General features: G+C 56.2%; 1 protein-coding gene across 3 annotated transcripts in view; it reads right to left on the reverse strand.

The window, feature by feature from the left end:
* CACNA1G (calcium voltage-gated channel subunit alpha1 G) overlaps positions 1 to 22,239 on the reverse strand; it is a 62,146-nt gene extending 39,907 nt beyond the window's left edge. For 2 of the 3 annotated variants that reach the window (XM_088828975.1, XM_055407564.2), the window contains exons 1-9: positions 21,278 to 22,239; positions 14,087 to 14,198; positions 13,799 to 13,932; positions 13,302 to 13,399; positions 10,828 to 10,987; positions 10,045 to 10,345; positions 9,785 to 9,877; positions 6,766 to 7,549; positions 4,664 to 5,040 (exon numbers count right to left, since the gene is read on the reverse strand). In XM_088828975.1, the coding sequence (XP_088685101.1) occupies positions 4,664 to 5,040; positions 6,766 to 7,549; positions 9,785 to 9,877; positions 10,045 to 10,345; positions 10,828 to 10,987; positions 13,302 to 13,399; positions 13,799 to 13,932; positions 14,087 to 14,198; positions 21,278 to 21,519 (2,301 nt within the window). In that variant the 5' untranslated portion in view covers positions 21,520 to 22,239. Of the gene's footprint in view, positions 1 to 4,663; positions 5,041 to 6,765; positions 7,550 to 9,784; positions 9,878 to 10,044; positions 10,346 to 10,827; positions 10,988 to 13,301; positions 13,400 to 13,798; positions 13,933 to 14,086; positions 14,199 to 21,277 lie in introns of those variants that run through there. The other variant, XM_088828974.1, reaches the window with a different exon arrangement.
* Positions 22,240 to 23,242: the final 1,003 nt, after the last annotated feature.

Below are 23,242 nucleotides of genomic sequence, written 5' to 3' on the forward strand. Positions count from 1 at the left end.
GTTTGTGAATCCCCTCAAAGTTAAGACCTACCACATGTGGTCTCTTCCTCACCCTACCCCACCCCCAGCGTCCCTTGCCTTGAACAGCTGACCTCACTCACTTATAAATAGAAACCCTCCCTGAACATGTATCCAGAGTGACAGGATGGGCCCAGAGTCTGAGAAATGAGCAGAAGCATCACCTGCCCTGTCCTCTCCGGGCCTGAAAGACTGTCTATTCTGGACCCTCCCTCTCTCTCTCTGCAGCCCAGGATACCAGTGGGCTGTGTGCCCCTACCCCCTACCACCCCGCCCCCCGCTGTTGTCTCTCTTCTAGAGCACGATGTTGGCCCCAACTCCCAGCAACCCAGAACTAGGAAGGAAGGTGATTAGGAAGTCCCTGTGTCCTTAAGACTTCATCCTCCTGGAAGGCCTTGGCCCCATGTATACCCAGCCGGACGGGTTCCAGGAGACACCTCTCTTCCACACTCCAAAGACACCCTGGGCATCCCACAGGCAGTTTGCAAGCAATGCCCTCCAGCCCAAATATGCACAAGCCCCAGGGCTCCTCCCAGAAGCAGAAACCTGGATGTCATCCTTGCTGCCACCTCACAAATATCCAACTGGAGTTGAGTTCTACAGATTCAGCCACTGCCAGCTCTTCCCAGCATGCTTTTCTCTGTCTCCAGGGACAGGGTACATGAACTGGCTGGATTGTGGCAGTAGCCCTCTCATTGGCCTCCCGTCTCTCACTCCCTTCTGCTCCCCACATGGCTTCTGGAAGACTTTGATACAATACAAACATATACCATGGACTTGTTTAAAACCATTGTTGGCACCCTATCACCTTCAGGATAAAATCCAAATTCCATCCTATTCCTCTCAGGACCTGGCTCTGAGCTTTTTCCAAGCTCATCTCTTGTTGTTTGCCATCCCAGCCCCAACCCAGTGCCCAATTCACTCTGAACTCCTTATAAGTCTCTCTGTTTGGGGGTTTGGTGCTTTCGGTTCTCCCCTATGCTGTGCCCTACCCTCCACCCTTTGCTAGCTACATCCCACTTTCCATTCAAACTCAGCTCCCAGGTCATATCCTACTGAAGCCCTTCTTGAATCCTTTCCCCAGTCTGGGTCACAGGCGACTCCTCTGAGCATCCTTTCCAAGCAGGCACTTGTGTGACTGCTTATTTGTCGTGGAGTCTTTGAGAGGAAGGACAGAGTGCCTTGGCCCTGTGTTGTGCTGGAGCGTCTGGTTATGTACTTCTCTTCCCAACTCCACACGCAGTGACATCACATCAGGGGTTTGAAACTTGCCACAGTGGGAGCATTTGCACCGTGGACATTGGTGAACACTGCAAATCCCACAAATCAGGACCTTTTTTCTTTTCAAAGGGCTGGTTATTAAACATTTATTAGCAGGCCACTGCTTAGGCCCCACTCTGATGCCCAGAAAACGTGTGTGGAATGGATGGATGGACAGATGGATGGTTCACGATGTCCCTGTTCCGGGTTCTGCCCCCCAGTGGGTGGGGCACACACGTGCCTACCCTCTATCAGATTGTACTTCCGACCTCAAACCACAGTCCTGCTCCCTTCTCAGAGTCCTGTGTCCGCATCCTCCTCACCAGTCTCTCTGTACAAACCGGCCCTGCCACGTTTCCACCAGCTGGTGGGCTAAAGGGTGGGGAAAGCAGGACAGTGTGAACAGCAGAGGGTTCACCCTGGGTAGGGTGCGGTGTGACAGAATGAGTGCTTCCTCAGTCAAGAGCTTGGTAGCGTACAGCAGGAGCATTTCTGTTCTTGACAGGAAACCCGAACGAAGGGTGAGGCTGGTGACGGTGGGAGAGGACAGGGCTGGAAAGAGGGTTGTTCTCCTGCTCCAGGCAAGCACCAGCAACACCCTCTCCAGCGCCCTTCAGTCTGATCAATACCAGGGTCGACGGACACAACCGCCTCATTACGAGCACCGCAGGGGAACCGTGAGCCTCTGGCCCTCACCTCTGTCAGCACCTGCGGCCGCTCTTCCTTGCCAGGTCCCTCAGCTCCCTTGTTCAGCTGGCTCCTCCTCCCCTCCATTTGAGGCTCCATCAGAGCCTCTGTCTCCCGGTCTGTCCCTGTTTGCATCCGGGCCTTGGCCTGACTTTGGCTTCCTCCCCGTGACTGTCTCTGTCACCCCTGCATCTCTGTACCTCCGCTTACCTCTGTCTCCTCCCCCGAGTCTCCCTCTCTGTATCTCTGACCGTCTTATCTCTGGGTCTCTGCTTTCCTGTCTTTTTATCTCTCCCCATCCTCTCGCCCCTGCCCAGGCCTCCACCCTGCTCTCTCTGCCCTCATCCCCCCATCTCTGTCTCTCCCTTTCTCTTTCCGTCTCCCTCTGCGTCTCTGTCTTTTGGCCTCCATGTCTCCTTGCACTTGGCCCCCAACCCCCAAGCCTGCTCAGGCTCCAGGACCCAGATGGCGGGACATTCACGCCACTGTGCCTGTAAGCACAGGGCCGTGGCTGCTTCTGGGATTTTCTCCCACCCCCAGCCCCTGAGCCTGCTGGGCCACAGTCAGTCATCTGCCTGGCCTGCTGGGGACTCCCACTCACCCCACGGGGCCCTTAGCAGCCAGGTACTGGGACAAACTCCTCCCTGGAGCAGACATTGTGCCACACCACTGAGTAGGACTCCCTGCTGCTGAAGGCTTCAGAGGCTGTCCCCCGCTCCCCTCAGGAACTTGGGTAAGGAGATGCTGCAGTCGTCCCTGACTTATCGCTATTATATCTTCCCCAAGGGGGTGTCCTTCTTGATGTCTAACTGAAAGCCCTCTTGCTGCAGCTTCATCTGGCCTCTGTCTCTGTGACTCAGCTTCTTTCTAGCGTAGTCAAATCCTCCATCAGCAGCAGAGGAGGCACCCCCTGGGGAAGGGGCATCTGACCATGGCCAGAACTGGGGTGAGGGAGAGGAGGCTGAGGTTCAGGCTTGGGAGCCGGCATAGTGAGAGATTAAGAGCTGCCATTACCTGGATCGTGCCCCAGCCACGATCTGCTCTGGCAGAGCAGAGCACCCCTTCCCCAGAGGTTGGCTGAGCAGGCGTGAGCACACATACACACGCCCCATGCACCCAGACACGACACACCCACCAAAATGCCATTGCTGACCCTGCGGCTAGTGTCCTGCCCCACCCCCACTTCCCCCACCTTACCCAAGGTGGGCCCCAAGCTGTCCACACTCTCTGCTTTCCCCACCCCAGGAAAGGAACAGGGTATAGCCAGCTGGGTGGGGGTCGCTGACACAAAAGAAAGGGGTGTCAATATGGTATGATGGTGATGGGGAAAGGGCTGGGGCTGGGGTGCACTCGGCTGGACAGGGCAATTGGAGTAGCAGCTGAGTGGAGTGGATGGTAAGGGGATTCAGAACCCCGTGAAAAGTGAACATCACATGTGTGCTCCAGCCCGGGCTGGGACCTAGGACACCCCACCTCAGCTGAGACTGAGTGCATTCTCTGCCCTCCTCGGTGGGCACTCCTCCCCGTGGCTACCCCGCCCCTGCCACACCGTGCATGCACGCACACAGGTGTGTGCCCACGCCACACCTCTGGCTCCCACATGCTTCTACCCACGAGTTGAGGGGTTGGGGCAGTGCCTGGCTTCCATCTACACCAGGTTCTGGCAGCCCTGACTCTCCCCCAGCCCCAGGACAGTGAGGACACACAGAGGAGAAGAGCACAGAAGGACCTGGGAACCACAGCCCCTGCTTGCTGGCCCCCCTCCTTCCTCAAGAATCCACCAAGGGGGCGACCTCGAAGGCCAAACCGGGAGAAGGGCTGACTTCTGAAAGAAATCTTGTGGGGGATGAAGCCACAGCCAGTTGTGAGGCCCTACGATACCTGCTCCCATCTCCAGTGTGGGAGTTGGGGGTCAGTGGGGTTCCCCAGGCCACCCCTTCTGTTTTTGCACAGCTCGGAGAGAGAAAACAGCCTTTTCCCCGCCTCAGCTCAAATCACATTGCTTGCAGCTATTGGCCCCACAAAATAAGCCTGCTCCCTCTTCCACATGACAGCCCTTCAAATATTTGAAGACAGCTCGCCTGTCCCTGCTGAGCCTCCTCTTCTCCTGACTAAACATCCTGGTTCTTAGAACGATTCCTCAAACGCAAAGGTTTCAAGTCCCCTCACCATGCTGGGAGCTCTCCTCTACCCTGCAGCGCCCTCCCCGCTCGCAGCACGGCTCCCAGAACAGAGGCCCGAAGCAGATGGCCACCCTCTCTACCCTCCCCAGGGGCCAGCTCCAGGCCCCCACTCCTCACCTCTACCCGCACAGCCCCCTCCTGCCACCAGTCAATCACACCCCTAATTACTGAGTCAGGTGAATGCCCCTATCTATGACTTGTCCCTCCAAAATGGTCTGGCCCGCATCTGATGCTCACCACTCATTTACATCCTTTAAAGCCCACCTCTTCTCAGAACCCTCCCGATAAAACACACCCAGCTCAGTCCCTGCCCCTAGGCAACCTCCACACTCCGAGACTGCGTGACATTCCCTGGCTTTCATCCTCCAAAGAGTTCCCACGCATTGGTGCAGCTCTCTTTTGCCCTCCTCCTGGCCATGCAGGCTGACAGCACAGAGAGGAAACAACTCGGGGTGGGAGGAGAGGAAGATAGAGGATGCCCAGCCCCGAGAACCATGCCTTGCCCAGGCCCCTACCTGCTCGTGGTATTCGATGCCCATGCTGAGTGTGTTGACCAGAATAGCAATCATGATTCCCCGACCAAAGTACTTGCTGTCCACAATCTTCCGGAAAGTGTCACAGATCAGCCTCCAGAAGGCCAGCACAGAGTTGGGCTCCACATCCAGCCCCAGGCTCCGTCGACGCCGACTGTGGGGATCCCGGAGGTCGCCATGCTGAGCATCTTGCGTGAACTCATAAACCGCCTCACTGTCTGAGTCAGGCATCTCGTGGCCAGTGAGCCCCACCTCCCCTGCCCCGGTCCGGGCACAGTAGGGACAGCTGTCTGGGCCACAGGCTCCGCTGGCTGCCCTCAAGCAAGGGCTGGAGATCTTGCAAGAGCTTTGGCAGGCGCCTGGGACAGGAAGGTAGAGGTTAGAGGCTCCAGGCTTTCCTACTTGGGGTGACCTTCCCTCAGCATGTATATAAAATGAGTGGGGGAGTTTGGAGTTCTTTCAATGGTGGTACCAGGCACTTGGTGGGCAAGGGTACTGAATGGCCTGCAGTGTGGGTGATCCTGAGCAATAGAATGCCCCCAAACGCCAACAGCATCCCACTGACAGTCACTGCTGGTTGTCCTCAGGTTTGGACAGCCTTACACGTTCATGTACGTTCTCACGCCAGACACTTGCACTTGTGCACTAGGTACATACTTGCACACACATGTACTGTGTACATACACACACCATTCACAAGTCATTTATACATGTAGAGCGAAACACAGGTGTACACAGATCCATACACATCACCCAGTACATGTATGCCAGGCATGTGCACACAAGGGCATGTGTACACACTAAACCAGAGCCCCACCCCATGTGTGCACACATGCACCTACACACAGCAGACGTGTGGACACAAGCATCCATACTTGTGCATGTAGATGGCACAGACACACAGTGGTCACCTTTATGAACACACGCACACACACCAGACAGCACGTGTGCATGCACACAGTGACCCATCCCAAGGCACCACTGTCCGTTTAAATCCAGCTTGATCATAGACTGAGAGCTGCGAGGACCCTCAGAGACCACCCAGGTAAAGCACAGATGTAAAGACGCCTGGCTTGGGGCCCAGCCCTTCCGCCTGCCTGCAGGAGGACATCAGTAAGCACCACTCACAGCTGTGATGGTCCCAGCCCCGCCTTTTACACAGAGGGAAACAGAACCATACGTGTGTGTGGCTGGCTGGCGCCCCTTGGCAGGGTAATAGCGGAACTGGCATAAGAACCCTTCCCACTGTGTTCTGTGATGGCACCTTCCTGTCCAGCCCACATTCCCACATAACAGCCCACAAATATCCCACTTCTCCCACGTGCCACATTCTTCCTGAAGCACAGGCCCTGGGCTTTGGCTGCAGTGAGTCTGTAGAGGAGGGCTCATCACCCCTGCCTGACTGGGGGATGCCCCAAGGCACAAGCATTTCCCTTCCCCACAACACTGGGTATTCTTTCTATCCATCAGTCTAGAGGCCTCTGAGGACTTGCTGCACCAAGCCCCAGGTCTCCCTATGGGGACACAGTGACATTTGTATTTACAGGAGTCCCCTTAGCATGGGGCATGGGGCTCACCGAGGTCATACACCATTTCCCCCTCTGAACCTGGACTATAGAGCATGGACCCCAGAGTCAGAGGGCCCTGACTCCACCCCTCACCAACAACAGCGCCTTGGGCAAGTCACACAACCTCTCCAAGCTCCTCCTCCTCATCAGTAAAATAAGGAAAGTTTATCACTTAAACTGATAAGAGGACCCAACGGGGTTTTGCCTGTGAAGCATGCGACAGGCACATAGCAATCGTCAACAAGTGCAAATGGCATAGAGCAGAGCATAGGTGCTTGTTACAGACAACTATTGATGTCATTACAATGTAGGAATTATGACTCCCATTTTAATAGATGAGAAAATTGGGGCTCAAAGAAGTGATGTGACTGGTTGAAGGTCCCAAGGCCGAGAAAGGCAGAATGGGAATCCAGGCCCTGTCCTTCTGACTCCAGATCCCCTCAGTCCTCCCTGGGATAGGACATCACCTGGTCCCTGGGTGAGGGGCACTAACATGCCTCCACCCGGAGTTCTTACCTGTACTCTGTGTCTCCAGCAGCTTGTGCATAGAGCTGTAGGGCCCGGGTGGGATGTTGAGGCTGGTGAGGGTGCTGGGTCCAGAGGCGGGAGCCACCTCCATTAGTGCCTTCTCTCTGAGCATCTCAGGTGGAGGGCTGGTGTGCACGGTGGGGTACACCTTCCCACTGTCCACAGTCCTGCCCGATGCCTCTGACGGCGACCTGGGAGGGGGTGCCTGGCAGCGGACTGGCTCCAAGTGGCAATCAGCATGGTAGAAGCTGTGCACCGCCTCTGCACCCCCTGGAGGGCCCCCGGAAAGGGCAGGTGTTGAGGGTGGTGGCAGCATGAGCCGGCGGGACCCACTAGCATCTCTGTCCTGGATCTGCGGGCTGCGCCGGGGGGCCCGCAGAGTCCCATTGCCCAAGTGGTAGTGGTGATGATGGTGGTGGTGATGGTGCACCAGGTGGTGGACGGACGGCCGGCGGTGGGGGCGAGAGCAGCTGCCACTGGGCTGGGGCTCCTGGCCCCCACGGGGCGCTGGGCTGCTCAGCAGGCCAACCCGCACGCCCGCTGCCCGGGAGACCTGGGCCAGCCTTCGGGCTGCTTTCCGGAGGATATACACGAGGTACTTGAGCAGCTCCTCGTAGCAGCTGCCGGGCTCGGAGAAGCTGGCCAGGGTGCTGGCGTTGGAAAGGAATCTCACGCGCTGCTCCCGCATCAGCTGGCTTTCCCGCTGCTTGGTCTCTGAGAACTGTGTGGCAATCACCACCAGGCACAGGTTGATCATGAAGAAAGAGCCCACCTATCGGGGTGGGGACAAAAAGAGGAGACAGCCTAAAGGAGAGGGACTCACAGAGCATGCTGCCAAGTACTGAGCACTTCCTATGTGCCAGATAATAGGCTCGATAATTGTCCAAGCATCATCCTGTTTCATTCTCATGACAATCTGAAGAGGTGACACTTTATTTTTTTTAAGAGGTGACACTTATTATCTCCATCTGACAAGTGAGGAAACAGGTTCAGAGATGTTGAGGAATTTCCCCATGATCGTTCAGCACAGCAAGGCTAAGACCTGAACCAACCTCTGTGGAATTCCAAGGAATTGCTATTGATCACGAGGTTATTGGCAAGGATATCTCCCCAATTCTCCGCCCCTAAACAACCCCATCGTTCAAGATTGTGAGCACCCCCCTTCTCACTTTCCGTTAGGAGTAGAGAAGGCTATGGAAATGAATGCTATTTGGGGGACACGGGTTTTCACATTGGATTGAGCTTTTGATATTCTGGCAAAAACACCATTTACAAAACTCTTGCTTCTAGTCCCAAGTCCTGCTGTGTGACCTTGAGTAAGACCTTTAACCCCGGGACCTCAGTATCCTCAAGACCATTGGCCTTGCCTGTATCCCTTTTCCAAACCATGTCTCTCCTCGCCCCAAGCTGGGTGACAGGCTGACCCTGAACCCTGCAGACTAGCCAGGCTGCCACCCTGACTTGACCACACTGTCATGTCTCCACTTTCATACCTCAGTCCCCACCCCCCCACCCCCACCCTGGGCCTCTGGGATGGCAATTGCTTGGACAATGATCCAGAATGAAAGTAATGAATATTTATGGTGAAAGGCAAATTTTTTTTTCTAGATTGTGTCCTAGTAATTATGATAATTAGCTTCACTAGTGTGATTCCGGAGAGCTGTTTGGAAAGATTTTTCATGGGGTGTGTGGGAGGGTGGAAACAAGGTCCCTTACCTCTCTGTCTGCTTCCCTCCCACTCCCCAGGCTCAGAGAGAGCCCAATGGGGAAAAAGATCACAGACCACCTCCCAGAGGTGCTAACCTTGCTGCCCGGGTGACGGTGGGGAGAATGGAACAGGCCCAAGCCTGGCTACTTTTCCCCATCAGGGACGATTGGGGGCGGAGGGGCTGTTCTTTCTCAGGGACCCCTCTCACTCACCAACAGGTCTTTATTCTGTCTCCACCTCTCTCTGGAGCCTAAGTCCTGAGTAGATCTTCATCTCTTTCTCTCATCTTTCTCTTATCTGTCTTTCTGTCTGGCTATGTCACTGGCCTCTTGGTGACGTGGGAAAAGGGTTGGATTTGGAGGCAATAGCCTGGGGCTGAATGCTCAGCTCCAGCAAGCCTGCCCTCTGGAGCTCAGAGGTCTTGTTTAGAAGATGAGGCCCACAGTCCCTGCACCTGCCACCTCACAGGGAAGCTGAGGACGAAGCGGGCAGCAGATGTTACAGCACACTTCAGCAGCAGCACTCAGCCCAGCAAGACTAAGCCAAAGCACATTCAAAGCACATGATTGGGTCAGACAGATGAGGAAACTGATGTTTCCTCATCTGTAAAATGGAGCTAATAACGGGACCTTAGTGAGGATTAAACGCACCAGCACATGAAAAAGCGGTCCGAGCAGGGACTGGCACATAGTACATGCTCAATAAATACTAGCTATATGTGGTAGCAATTAAATTACTAATCACGGTAGTGATTAAAACTACTAAATATTGCTACTTTTGCCTCTGTCTTCTGTCCTCATAAAGTCTTGGAACTTCTGAGCTGGAACAACAGATCACACAGTGTTTCTCAACACCAAATGATGGGAATTTGGAGTGGAACAATTCCTTGTTTGCAGGACTGTCATTTCAAGGTGTCTATTATTTACCCCCTGCCTCCCAGCAAAATGCCAAAAGTGCTCCCCTTGTCCTCATAAAAAACAGAACAACCCTTTGCATTTCCAAGTGCCCCCTAGGAGAGGTGGTATCACCCTGGGTTGAGAACCACCCATTTTACTGATGAAGAAACAAATGCCCAGGGTAGGGCTGGGGGCCTCATGGGGAATGACTTGCTCAAGATTGTAAGTGGTGATAAGTGACAGGCTTTGACTTTGGATTTCCTCCTGATTCCTCATAACAATGCCCTCTGCCTGCATCTCTATGAGACTTGCACTGAGAGCTAGAATTTCAGACCCCTCTCTGGGCTCCCTATCCATTTCCCCAGTGTCCTCCATCCCCACAAGAGCTTGAGGAATCACTCACAATGATGAGAAGAATGAAGTAGATGAAGTTGTAGAAGGAGTGGGCATCCATCACAAAGTACATGATGTCGACCCAGCCCTCCAGCGTGATGACCTGGGGAGGTTGCAAAGCGGCAGGTTACTTCTGGGCCCCCTAGAGTTTCCCGCAGTCTCCTCTAGAGGCCCTGATCCCAGCTCAAGCCTGAGGATGACCACTCCAAGCCGGGACTGTGTCCTAGCACTTGGGCCCTGGGAACTCTCCCAACGCCCAGACTACCCCACCTGGAAGATGGCAATCCAGGCATAGCCAATGTTGTCAAAGTTGATGGCACCCTTGAAGGGGTTGTGCTCCCCCGCGGAGCAGTTGGTGTAGTACTGGTTCCAGTTCACGCAGGTGGTGTTGCTGGAGCTGTTGTAGGCCTCGTAGTCCAGGCCACAGGGCGGGCCGCCACCCCCGTCCCCGCGCAGCGTGGGCACACTCCTGCAGGAGCGCATGCCATTTTCACGAGGTTGGGAGCAGATGAATGGGTTCTCATCCTCGTTCTCAGTCTGGTAGTAGCGCTCCAAGTCCACGCTCAGGGGGCTGAGGAGCAGACAGGAATGAGGCTGAGACCAGGGTTTTCAGGGGACAGGGCCCAGGAAGGGAGAGCTGGGTGGATGCACTGAGGCACGCAGGGCAAGTACTAGGCAGGGGCAGGGGTTTGTGGGTGCGCATGAGGGGCGCCTGGAGCACACAGATTGAGGGTGGACTCCAGGGTCGGGATATAGGAAGGCTCCATTCTAGGGCAGTGGTTCCCAATTTGGCTGCACTTTAGGCTCACTAAGGAGCTTTTAAAAATCCCCACACTCAGGTTGAATCCCATACAAATGATATCAGAATGGGGAGCCGGGGAACCCAGGCCTTAGCAGTTGTCTCAGCTCCCCAGATGACTTCAGTGTGTAGCCAAGTTTGATCACCAGACACATCATTAATAACAGAACAGGTATGTCACCAGCAACAGGGACTGAGGGAGGTCCCAGCCCCACAGTCACTCCCAGGTCACCTCCCACCCATGTGCCACTCACAGGCTGAAATTCTCAGGCAGGAAGCATCGGTTACGAAGCAGTCCTGCCCACAGCTGGACACCAACGATGCCAAAGATGAAGAAGACGAAGAAGCACAGCAGCAGGACGTTGCCCAGCATGGGCAGCGTATCCAGCAGCAGCGTGACGAGGATGCGCATGCCTGTGGGGGCAGAAGCCACGCTGGGGGGTGCCAGGCTGGCCGGGCTAGGCTGGCTGCCACAGGCCTGGCAGCACTCCCAGAGAGGGCCCACCGGGGCCTCCAAGGCTGAGGCAGCCCGGCTCAAGCTGGAGGGAGACCAACAGACACTGCTGACTCTGTAGGCAGCCCTCACAGCCCCTAACCCCTACCCACTCTCCCTCTCTGTCCACCCACACCAGTCAGAGCACAGTGCCACCAAGGACGGGCAGAGTGGCCACAGTGTCCAAAACAGTCTCCAGCACCACATCCTACCCAACTCTCCTAACATCATCACAGAGCGGATACCATCACCCCCAATTTGCAGATGAGGGTCAAGGCTCAGAGGACTGGCATGACTTGTCCAGTATCATAGAGCTGCCAAATATAGGTTCCAGGACTTTAAAACCCACTTCCCAGCTTCCGCATCCCACTCCCCAGCGCACACACACACACACACACACACACACACACACACACACTCCCATCCTACTTCTTTCTCTCATCAGTCATAATCACCTGACCCCAAAGTCACTGGGGAAACCAAGGCAGAGAACTCCAGCACGGATGTTAGCTGGGAGGAATTTCCCTTTGAGAAACAAGCCCTCAGCAGGGACCAAGATGACCTGCACTTCACCGTGGTTCTGAGCCCCCTTCCTGGGTCTAGTCTCTGCCTGGTCCAGTTTCTCACATCAGGGCCTGAGAGACCTGAGGCTGTTTTCTCAGGTGGCCATTTGTTAACAACCCCTTTCCCTGGGAAAGCCTCCACAAACCTACCCCCTAAGATGCTGTTAGATACTGCCCACCTTCCCTACTCCAGATTTAGGATGTCGAAACTAGCTAATGGGCTTCCCTAGTGGCTCAGATAGTAAAGAATCCACCTGCAATGTGGGAGACCTGGGTTCGATCCCTGGGTTGGGAAGATCCCCTGGAGGAGGGCATGGCAACCCACTCCAGTATTCTTGCCTGGAAAATCCCCACGGACAGAGAAGCATGGCAGGCTGCAGTCCATGGGGTTGCAAAGAGTCGGACATGACTGAGCGGCTGAGCACACACAGCGAACTAGCCCCTAGGCCACCAAGCCTTTGTCAAACACACAGAGCTCTAGTGACTAGTTTTGACCCCTAAAGTACCACTCATGTGCCCTAAAGTGCCACCCCTGACCCCTCCAGGGAAAAACCTTCTAAGCAGTTGCTAATTAACCCTGCTGATGACTACAGCAGCCCACCCGCCCCACCCCTCCCACTAGGCCCTCCCAGTTTTCTCAGTTACTCTCCCCTCCCCCAAACCCAGCTCCCTTCAGCTTCCCTGTGCTCCCACTGAGATCAATTCCTCAGGGTTTGCATTAAGGGAATTACACTGGTAGTTAGAGGCCTATAAATCTGCCAGCCATCACCTGGGGTGGGAGAGAAGAGAAGGCATGCCTCTGTCTGGAGATCCCGTTAACACCAACATACCTCAATGCCTGGAAGACATACTAACCACCTCTGGCCACCCTGACATATATCCACATCCACACAGAGGCACGTGTGCACAGCAGCAAAGGGGGCTACTGCTACAACAGACACAGAGCCCCAGAAACATGCCCCCACCCACCCCACTGGGACAGCAGCAGAGACCATCTGCAGTTTGTGTAGGCTGGGGAGTTGCAATGGGGGCCTGAGCAAGGGTGGGGGGCGGGATGTGGGGGGGAGCTGGAGCTGCCAAAGCCTGGCTGGCTCAGAAACCGATGCGGTTTAATTTAGATAATGGTCCCGGCAGTCAGTTGCTGCAGCGGCTTGGAAGGGGGTGGAAAGGGACATAGGCGGGAGGATGAGGCATGGAGCGGCCTCGTCTTGAGAGAAGCCATGCTCAGTGTGGCCACTGCGGTTCCAACGAGAACCAGATGGCATGAGATGCAGTTCTGGCTAGAAAAGGCCGTCCCACTTTGCACCCATTTCTCCTGGTCTGCCAACTCTCTACCCTGCTCCCACCCACCCTTCTTCCACTGGAGGGAGGGTAGTGTAGCTGAAGGGAACAGGTCATCTGAGACCCCCTGAGACTAGGACCTAAAATCAGGCTGAAATGAGAGGGAAGAGCCTTTCCAGGTAAATCTCACAGTGCCACAGCTGGTATGGGGGCTCCCTTTGGCTCCAGTGACCCAGATTTCCACTGAGCCCTTCTCTGAGGGGGGTCTGTCTCATTGTGCCAAACCCTCATGAGGCCTATGAGTGGCCAGGAGGTAGGGGTGGGATCTGAGACTTCCATATTTCCTCTTGGTGTTCCCTGTCCAGGGGCCGAGGGCTGAGGGGTCACTCACTGGGCACCCGGTTAATGGCCCTGAGGGGTCGCAGCACACGGACTGTCCTGACAGCTGAGAAGCTGACGTTCTGCAGGTCCAGCGAATACTCCAGCATCCTGCAGGGAGGGGGCCAAAGGGAAGCCCTTTGAATCTGAGGCCGCCATGAGGGTCAAAAGAGGTCAATGAGGAATCCTGCTGTGATGGGGCAGGAATCCTCCCCTTCCACCAAGGGACCCTGAAAAGCCAGCTCTCTCCCTAGGGGCAAGGCCACCCTCAATCCAAGGACGAACGAACTCCTTATCAGAGACTGAACAGAAAAGAGTGTGGATGGAGGGGTCGTGGAACTCAGAGAGGTATGGGTCTGAGCAACATAAGCAGGACAGCCCTGGACCCTTAGTGGACAGCCAGGGAGAAAGCAATGCTATAAGTGGGCAGGGGTAGGGGGCCAGGCCTAGAACCCTGGACCTGGGGAAGGGACTTATCTGATCCATCACTCTTCCACTCCAGGCCCTCACCCTGCAATGACGATGAAAAAGTCAAGCCGGTTCCAAGTATCTCCCAGGTAACATTTTTTCCCAAAGATGCCCAAGGCCACCATCTTCACCACCATCTCCACAGCGAAGAAGGCAAAGATGAAGTCATCAAAGGCCTGATATGGGGACAAAAGGCTGCTGAAACTGAGAAAAGGGTGGGCAAATCCCCCCCACCCCACCCCCACCCGCACCTCTGGGCTCAGGGCCTCTTGCCAAGTCAGGGTTATAAAGACCAGGAACTGCCCTCTTGCTCACCACACACATGCTCACCTGCAGAATCCGGCAGCGCTGGGAGTCACAGGCGATGTCTTCACACGGCCGGAACATGCCCAGGGTCACACAGTTGAGAAGGATGACCAACATACTGATGCGCTCAAACCAGGTACCGAGTGGTCAAGGAAACAGCTGGCCAGGTGAAACCTGATTACCGTCTTGTCCAAGCACCTCCTGCTGCTTGACCTCCCAACCCCATCTGAGATGGAGCCAGGTATGCTGGGAGGATGCTGGCCTATATATCATGCTGGTCCAGACCCCCACCTTGGCCATCTCACCTCTCTGGACCCAGCTTCCTCTTCTGTAAAGTAGGAAAAGCCACAAATATCCTGACTATTTGCACAAGCCATTTAGGGGATAAAATCAATAGTGCTTGTTGGAAATGCCAGGCACTAAGAGTTTGCTGCTGAATCTGAATCCTGTTCTCCCTACCTCACAGGGAAGATGTGAGAAGCAAATGAGATAATGTATGTGAATGTGTGACACAAACCTAAAGTCGGATTATGCCTGCCTTACAGTTTACCAAGCACTTTCACAGCACGCCACACTGGATGCTCACAACAGCCTCAGGAATTATCTGAGCTGGAATAGATCACCTTCTTCGGCAGAACTCAAGGAAACTGAGGCCCACACAAAGTCACGTGCTGAAGGTCATGGAAGAGACCCAGATGAGACGGAGGTTTCTAAGCTTCTGATCTGGGATAGTAGCTTCCATAGCTGCTCAGGCTGCATGGAAGGGGCTGTCACGACCACACTGGCAGCACCAAACTGACAGGCCGAGGCAGACAAGTGCCACAGGACCAGAGGCACAGGCTGCCTCTTCCCCACCAGCCCCCTGGCCTCTCAAAGCCCTCAGGTGGCCTCCAGACACATTCACACGTTTAAGTAATGAGGACCGACTACATACCAGCCCCTGTACTGGACACAAGCCCTCAGCCTGGGCAGAGCAGACGGTACCATGTATACAGACCATGCCGCCACCACTCCTTCTTAGGGTTTCCAGCAAAGCTCTGTTTTGCAGCAAGGGGGAGAGAGGTCTTTTTACACATAGTGGATCTCATTAAGGGATTCACTTCTAGCCCTTCAGCAGGAGAATGTACAAAATGGCTTCCAGACCTTAGAAAGTTCTGGGGATCAAGCTCACAGATAAATGATTGAGCATCCCATTTTCTCAAGGAAAACATGAGAGGGGTGGGAAAGAGTAAAGAGGCTAGAAACAAGCAGAAATGGGAGGCCAGAGGAAGGAGAAGGCCTCGAGAAAGAAGGTGCAGAGGGTGCCATGGCAGCCCACAGCATGACCCAAGAAGCCAGGCTCAGTGCAACAGACAGGGCCCTGAGCAGATGGAATCTTCCTGTCATAACTCCACTTTCAGAGTGGAGAAGGCTTTGGCCAGGGACCCAAGAACTTTCCTTGAAGCTGGCTCCAGCCATACCCCATCTCTGTCTTAAACCTCAGGCCAGTATCCCTCTCCAGGAGTCCACACTCAACCCCCTCAAAGCCCTCCTACCCAGTCCTATCACCCAGGCCCTTTTCCCTCAGACCACACCCCTTTCCACTGACAGGTACCCAAACTTCCCAAAGCACTACAATTTCCCTAACCTCACAGGAATAAGAGTTTAAAAAACATTTCCAGGCTTTTGGGGTAAGTAGATGGAATGGGGAAATCAGAGGAGTGCTCTGTTTCCATGGAGCTGATTTCCTGAGTAGAGCTAGAGCCCAGTGGATCTCTCCCCAGAATGAGGGTCAGCCAGGGGCCACCCTGGAATAAAGGGGACAGGAAAGGAGCTCCCTTGGGACCAACATCTGGAAGAGGAAGGACACAATTACCTTCAAGAACTGGCCTGCTTTCCCCAAGATAGCCCCCTCTTCTCTTCTGTAGCGAAGAGTTTCTGGAAGGGACCCATATGAGCAGATGTCTCCACGTTGGGGGGAGGCGGGTAGTTCTCCTGGAGAGAGGAGCTCCTGGGACACCTGTTTGGACCTCCCTAATGGCAGTGAGTCCATCACATCATCTGTGCCCTTGTTTCATCTCCCTCGCCGAGGCAGGGGCATTCTGACACATCCAAGCCCCTACACAGCTTAGAGTGGTGCCTGGCATGTAGCCGATGACCAATACATGGGAAGAATGAGTGAACGAACGAATGGATGAATCAATCAATATCCCTGCCTAGAAGCCAGGTGTGTCTCCCATTCATGTTTTCCTACCTTAATTGGTCCAATAGCAATACATTAATGATAACTGGGGGTGGGGTGGGGAGAAGTGACACTGTAAAGGAGCTGTCCATCTTTCTATCCACACCGTACACATGCTCATACTGAGGCTTCTTATAGCCAGAGTCTGCCCGCAGATAACCTCACCTCCAGCTCTTAACAATGGAAGCCCCTTCTTAAAAGCCCCCACAGACAATTCACCTTACTCCTAGGTACATCCTGCCACTCTCACCTCTCCCTTTTCCCTATAGATAAACATAAACGGAAAGTGGAAACACCAAGGCACAGGAAAACTTGGGACAATCTAAACTGAGGAATAATTAACGGGGATGGGGAGGTTTTCACCCTTATCAGAGTAGGGCTCATTTCCTTGAGAATATAGCCGTATGTCACTGTGTGATGTTCCTCTGTTGCCATAACAACAGGAGGATGTGTCACCAGGTGGTGTGGATTTGTTGCCATGGTAACAAAAAGGACCCTCTCACATATGAACTCCCCTTACCCAGGTTTCTGTCTTATCCTCATGCAGGGAAGGGGAAGTGGGGAGACCCACAGGTTATCAGGTTCGGGAAGGGGGAACCATGTGACAAATCTCCATAGTAACCAGGGGAATGGGGGACACTGGTTGCCATAGTGACTGTGAGAGACCTGTGCAGTCACATGTCTACTGTTGCTATGGTGACTGTCCGGGCTGGAGTGGATCCCAAAGGGGGAGGTGGGTAGGAGAAGGGAGGATTTTTCTTCTCCCAACAACCCACCATCAAAAGCAGAGAAAAAGGAAATGGCAGGGTGAGGAACCCCACTTCCATCCCTCCCCCTCTCCTCCCTCCAAGAAAAAAACTAGAGCATGTTAGCTACACAACTGAGTCTTCTCTGTGGGGCTTTATCTAGAGCCCTTGCCTAGTTAGGCAGCTATAAGGGAGAGGAAGGTAGAGCTGGACCACCTCCAGGGGTATGGGGGCTCTGGGCAAGGCATTTTTGAGAAGGGAAGCAGCCCCCCCAGCTGTCCCATTCCCTGCTAGGAGCCAGCAAATCTGAGACTAAGGAGCGCTGAAGAGGAAACTGGCCTGGACCCAGGAATCCTGGCCTCCCAGTACTTGTTGGGAAGGTGGGGTGCTTGTCTCATTTGCCCCTGGAGAGGCTGGTGCCTATGAGATTCAGCATTCTCCAGGTGGGGTGAGACCTAGGGGCTCAGAAGCAGGGTTCCTGTTGGGAGGCTGAAAAGGGGATTCCCCCAGCCAACCCCCCCCCACCACAAGCCTGTTTCACAGTGGTCTGCCCATCTCCTGTTCCAGAGTGTGGGTGTGTGGGGAGGGAGGTTTCCAGCTCAACTGAAAACTGCAGCCCTGAGAAAGGCAGCCAGCCCCACCCAGAGACAGAGACGTGAGACATGGGGACACAAGAGAGCCGGCCCGCTGGAATCTTTGAGGGAAAATAGGCCAGAAATCTGATTCAAATGTCTGTGACTCTGTGTGTGTGTGTGTCTGCGTGCATGCGCGTGTGTGTATGTGTGTGAGCAGTTGTGTCTGTCGCCATCCTGGCTGAGGCAGGCAGGGCGGGGTGAGAGCTCGGGCGGGAGCAGGCAAGGGTGAAGGAGGGCTATGTGGTCGGGATAATCCCAGGAATGGCTCCAACTGGCACTCTGGGTGATGGGGAGTCCCCCAACAGCTCAGAGGAGCAAAGTGTGTGTGGAGCCGGGAAGGAAGGTGGGCCTGGGACAGAAAGAGTGTGAGGGGGTGCTCTGGCCCTCTCAGCCCAGTTCAGTTCTCTAGCCCCAGCCCTGCTCCCCAGAACCGTCTCTGGAGGGCCTTGGGGTTGAAAACAAGAGGGGGGAACTGGTGAGGAGATACGAAGAACACCTCCCTTCCGTTTTCTCTGAGGACCAAAATGGAGACTTCTCCCTAGGGAAGGGAAGCAGGGGAACTTGGGACGCTGGGATGGTGGCAAGGAGAGCTCCAGAGACTCCCGGTGACCCCTCCCCTCCAGACACACATACTTGCAGACACACGCAGCTCACACACTCACACTCACTTCTGGAAGCCATTAGGGCTCCTGCTGCTCAGGCCTCCCCTTCTCCTCCCCCCACTCCTGGCAGGCTCCCTTCTCCCCCTCTGGCCCTCTTCCCACTCCCCCTCTCGGCATCCCAAATGCCAGCCTGTGATTTCCAAATGAGAAAAAGCTGTGCTGGGCTCTGAGCTTGGAGAAACTCCTACACAAACTTCCAGATGTGACACAACAGCCGAGGGAATGCTCAGGATCTCCTTCCCAGGAGGGGAAACGCACTCCCTCACACTTGAAGAAACACATCCTGCAAAGTCCAACACACTCCCTTCCCTATAGCCTGGGAGGAGGGGGGCCTTTCTGACTGTCCATGAAGCCCTGGTCTCCCCAGTACCAAAATATGCACTTCCGAGCTCCTCCTTCCTTGGTTGTCACCCCTCCCTCCCCAACACACATCCACACACACAAACATGCACACACGCACACATTCACACATACACCATGTCCCACCTGGGTCTAGATCCCCTCTCTAGGAAACCTGGTCTCTTAAAGAGGCTGAGAAGAATGCCAAGAAGAACCTAGTGAGCTTCAGTTAGTTGAGGGGAGGTGTCCTGTCCCTCAGGCCCAGAGGTGCGGCCAAGGGAAGCCTTGAGGATACCAAAAGGACCGAGAGAAAGATTGAGGTCCAAGAGTCAGTCCAGAGCCCCTCTGACGTGAAAACAGTTTTCTTTTGATACAGGATGTGATGAGTATGGTGAGGGCACATCTGAAGCAGCTCCCTTGCCAAGAAATTTGTTCTCCACCCATCCTTAGCCAATCCAGGCTTAGGGGCTTGTCCAGACCCAGTAAAGCTGATGCCCCACACCCCAGGCTCCCACCACTAGAGGTAAACTTACCCCCCCACTCCCAAGATGAGCGCTGGGCCTCCACCTCTCTTTCCTCATTCCAGCCCTCTCCACTTGCCCTTTTCCAGACCTCCTCAAGGAAGAAATCTGACCCCAGACCATCCACTAGCACCTAAGATGCGGGTGAAGCGGGGGGGGGGGGGGGGGGAGGCGGGGGAGATGCTGGCCAAGAGGTCTGCGGCTTTTTGGAGGGAAAGAGAAGAGGAGATTTCTCTCTGCACACATACCACCGCCACCACACACCCCAGGGGCTCGAGATGGAGGAGTTGGGTCTAGCGCTTTTTCACATTCATGGAGAGGGTGGGTGATTAGGAGTGGAGAGGAGGGAGGCCCCAGACTGTTCTTTTGCAGAGACATTTGTTCCCCATCTCTACCCCTGAGAAAGGACTCTGGGGTGGGGGGTGGGGAGCACAAATGTGCCAGTTCAGCAGGTCTACAGACCTTTGAGGCAACCCCTTTTTTCTGCAGCTCCAAGAGAAAGGAAAGAGCAGGGGATGGAGAGAGGGTATGATGAGGGGAGCTTCCTAAAGACCCACAGGGCGCACAGGGTGGGGGTTGGGGGGAGACCCAGGCTCACATCTCTGCTTTGCGGACTAGAGGCAGCAGAGCTGCAGAGACAGAGGGCGGCACCAAGCTCTCCCCTCCCCAAAGCAGAGTCCCAGTTGGGCTCTCAGCTGGTTACAGGGGAGAACTGACATCTCTCACCCTGGGTCCAAAAGGGCCTCTGTGCTGGGAAGAAAGAGCCAGGAGAAGCTGTCCAGACCAGGGATGGCAGCCCATCACTCCCCATTCCTTTCGGCAGTGATGGGACTCACCCAGGAGCCTGGAGCCGGGCATTAGTCAAGCAGAGTTTTGTGCTGGGGGCTAAGGGGGAGAAGCCATGGGGGTAAGGGGGCTGGGGTCTCCCACACAATTCCAGACAGGGCACAGGAGAGAGGGCAGTGCTAAATCTATCTTCCTGGAATGTGGGGCTTGCCTTTCACAAAGCCATCCAAGGAGTAGACATGAGGTGGTGGACCTGAGCTTTCCTCAGTGAACCAGCTTACAGTCTCACTGTGCCCCGTGCCCCCCACGGCTTTCTCGGAAGGCTGTGGTCTCCCATACCTGCTCGGCAGTCAGGCAGGAGCGCTCCTATAGGAAGGGGATGGGTAACTTGGACCTGCTTAATCCCATCCCCCGCTTGCCAAAGCTCTTGCCACAGTCTTTCCCTCCACAAGAAAAAAATCTAGCACAAAACTCCCCAAGCCAACCTTAAGCACCCCGCATTGAATAAAGAACTGGGGAGAAGGGAGGCACTCGGAGCACTGGGTTCCTACTGAAAGGGTCTTTACTCCGACTCTGGGGGCAGATAGCTCTCCGCCACCACATCTTGTTCTCATTCTGCGCCCCTGACATCAGCCGCCGCCGGAATCTCCTTGTTGTGCCTCCAACCCGCGGGGTGGGGGTTGGGGGGGTTAGGACCTGGTCCCCGCCCCCCAGCATCTCCCTCAGGGTCAGTGAAAACGTCAGTCTCAAGGACCAGGTCGGGGCGGGGGTGGGGTGGGGTGGAGGAATTAGACCCTAGAATCCACTGCAAACTTTGGAGCTGGGGCAGGAGGGAAACCCAGGAGATTGCGGTACCCCCTCCCCCGTCCCCGCAGCTTCCTCCCCACCCCACCCCCCAAACTCGGAAACCAAACCCAGCTCGCTAACTGGCGGCGGGCGGAATAGAGCTCCCGGGCTCCCGAAGCTTCCCACATCTGGAGGATGACGACCCTCCCTTGCCCACATCTGGAGAGCATCCAGCTGCCAACCAATGGGGGCACGTCGCCTCTCTTTTCCTGGCCTGGATCCCAATCCCTCAAGGAGAACTGAGGTGTGTGTACCGAGGTGGGGCTCGCCTGGGGTACCAGCCAAACCTGCTCCCGTCTCCGCTCCCACTCTGACGCCCCCTCCCCTCCCTAGCAGCTCCCCTCGCATCTGCCCGTCTTCCAAGCTCACTTCTCCGACTCACCTGGCTTTCGGTTCCCTCAGGCGGTGGCCCGCCCCCCTGCGGACCCCCCAGCCCGGTCGTCGTGCCCCGGAGGATATGGGTTACAGACCGTGCGGAGACACCAGCTCCGCGGGCGGCTGTCCTGGCTTAAGTAGAAGAAAACCACCGGGGCCAGTGCAGGGTACGGCAGCCCCTCCGCCTCGGAGTCCGCGCTGCCGGGGTCCTTTTCCGCCGACCCCGGCCCCGGCCGGTCCCTGGCCCCCGACAGGTCGTTGAGCCGCATGAAGCTCCGGGGCTGTCCTGACTCCTCGGCGCCCGCTCCATCCTCCTCCTCGTCCATCCTCTGGCCAGCCGGGGCCCGGGAGGTTTCGAGAGGGGCTAGAGGCGCCCCTCAGAAAAGGTGTCCTCACGCAAGCGGGGGGCCCCGGCGGGGGCGCATCTGGGGGGCTCTAGGGCGCAGGCTGAGCCCCCTGGAGGGCCAGTTCAGCCCAGATCCCCCTGCCCGCAGGGGCATGCTGCCCGCCGGGCGCCGGGTCGAAGGGAAGCCCCGCCTGGCGCGAGTCCCGCTTCCCCAGTGCTTTTAGGGCCCCCCGGGCCAGCCGGCCGGCTCCCCCTCACTTTGTTCTGGCTTCTTCGCTTCGCGCCCAGGCTCCGGTCGCCAGATTCGGCGCTACCTTCGGCGAAGCGGCCCCAAGAGGGAGAGAGAGAAGAGGGCTGGAGGCGGGGGTCCGAGGAGGGGCGCCCCCTCTTCCCGCGGCGCAGCTGGAGCAGGATCTAAGGGGTCAGCATCGTCCCGGCTCCGCGCCAGCGGCGGCGGGGGAGGGGAGGAGGAATCTCTTTGGGGGTGGGTTTGGAGGGGGTGGGGGGCGGCTCCTTCCTCCTCCCGGCGGCCGGCTCCCGGTCCAGGAGGGGCGGGGAGGTGACGAGGGGCCGTCCCAGGCGGGGCTGGAGGCGGAGATGCCGCCGCCGCAGCCGCCGCGGTGGCTGCTGCTGCCGTAGCTGTCGCCGGCGCCACTGCCTCCTCCTCCGGCCGAGACGCGGAGAGAGCAAGCGAAAGCGGCGGCGAGGAGCCGGGCGCACACCACAGCTGGATCCCTCACTCCAACTTCAAGCCTCGGCCCCGCCTCTCCCCAGCCAGCCTCGCAGCCAATGACCGCGCGCCGCCGGCCCCGAGCCGCACGTCCATTGGCCGGTCGGCGTGGCAGTGAGGGCGGGGGTGCCGGGGAGAGAGCCGCAGCTGGAATCCGGTTCCCACCCCGAAGCCCGGGACCGCCCCTCTCCCCTCCTCTTGCCCGTGGTGTCAGCTCCAGAAGACCGGAGCCAATTAGACAGCTACCCAGACCGAACCCACTTTCCTATTGGCTGCTAAGGGCTCTGGGACTCTTCTGGAGGGAGCCCCAGGGACTCAAAAGTCTTTAGAATGGGGTCCTGCGATATCGCCGCCGGCCCCGGGGCATCCTTTGTCCAAGACCCCAGAATTGGACCGCAAATGGAGGGCGGGGCTCAGCTCTGGGAGGGCCTGGTGCAGAAGGAAGCAGACGGTCCGGAGTGAGGGGTGTGACCAGGGTCCTAGAGCAAAACCTTGGTTAATCTTTCATCCTGGAGTTGAGCCTGGGAGCAGGACTGAGGAAGGGGCGAGCGGAGCGGGAAGTCCGGGGGATAGGACTTCAGGCTGAGGGGGCGGTAGTCTTAGGGAAACGGGCGAGCCAAGGAAAGGTTGAAGCAGGCAAGGTCTGGGCGTGGTCCCCACCAACCTCTTGGGCTTGTTGGTCCTCCTTCCAGGTCCACTTTTGTTACTTTGACCCTAATCTCCTAACCCTAACCTGCTGACCTTGATCTCATGCTGACACTCCTGAGCTTCCGGGGAGGGTTTCGTGTTTGAACACATGGCCCCAGACAGGTCACAATGGACCCAGAGCCCAGATCTCTACGAGCAACTGCATTGAAAGGGGATGTTCCTGCCAAGGGACTTGCAGGGGTCTCCAGTGTGTGGGAGGCTGCGGAAGCATAGAAATGGGCTTTGCCGACTCTTAGCCTGAAGTTTCACGAAGCCCCCATTCCGT

Source organism: Moschus berezovskii, chromosome 20 (assembly GCF_049115385.1).
Source record: "Moschus berezovskii isolate FMDL1 chromosome 20, NW_MosBer_1.0, whole genome shotgun sequence".
Classification (NCBI taxonomy): domain Eukaryota; kingdom Metazoa; phylum Chordata; class Mammalia; order Artiodactyla; family Moschidae; genus Moschus; species Moschus berezovskii.